Source organism: Sinocyclocheilus rhinocerous, unplaced genomic scaffold, assembly GCF_001515625.1.
Source record: "Sinocyclocheilus rhinocerous isolate Xijiao unplaced genomic scaffold, SAMN03320098_v1.1 scaffold488, whole genome shotgun sequence".
NCBI classification, from domain to species: Eukaryota; Metazoa; Chordata; class Actinopteri; order Cypriniformes; family Cyprinidae; genus Sinocyclocheilus; species Sinocyclocheilus rhinocerous.
In genome coordinates this window covers 178221-178610 of record NW_015664075.1, presented here as the reverse complement: position 1 = coordinate 178610, position 390 = coordinate 178221, and the positions used below count along the sequence as shown (strand labels likewise).

Below are 390 nucleotides of genomic sequence, written 5' to 3'. Positions count from 1 at the left end.
TGAGTGAGTGAGAGTGAGTGAGTGAGAGTGTGTGAGTGAGTGTGTGAGTGAGTGAGTTAGAGAGTGTGTGTGATGCTGATGATCACGCATGTGTTTGCAGGCGTTTCCTGCGCGAGACGCTGAAGATGTCCAATGCGGAGGATCTGAACCGTCTGACGGCCTGCTCTCTGGTGCTGCTGGGACACATATTCTACGTGCTGGGGAACCACAGAGTAAATCACACACTCACACACACTCATGTCTGGTTTGTTATCGTTGTGCAGACTCCCTGTAGACGTTACGAATTATATTCTGTAAAGACCGTATATTCTATTGCCCTACACCAACCCTACCCCTAAACCTACCCCTCACAGGAAACTTTCTGCATTTTTAGATTTTCAAAAAACTTCA

The 390-nt window shown here is 47.2% G+C and overlaps 1 protein-coding gene across 1 annotated transcript in view; it reads left to right on the top strand.

Moving 5' to 3' along the window:
• mau2 (MAU2 sister chromatid cohesion factor) overlaps window positions 1–390 on the top strand; it is a 13095-nt gene that overhangs the window by 10825 nt on the left and 1880 nt on the right. The window contains exon 16 of the mRNA XM_016540244.1: window positions 101–212. Coding sequence (XP_016395730.1) covers window positions 101–212 — 112 coding nt within the window. The remainder of the gene's footprint in view (window positions 1–100; window positions 213–390) is intronic.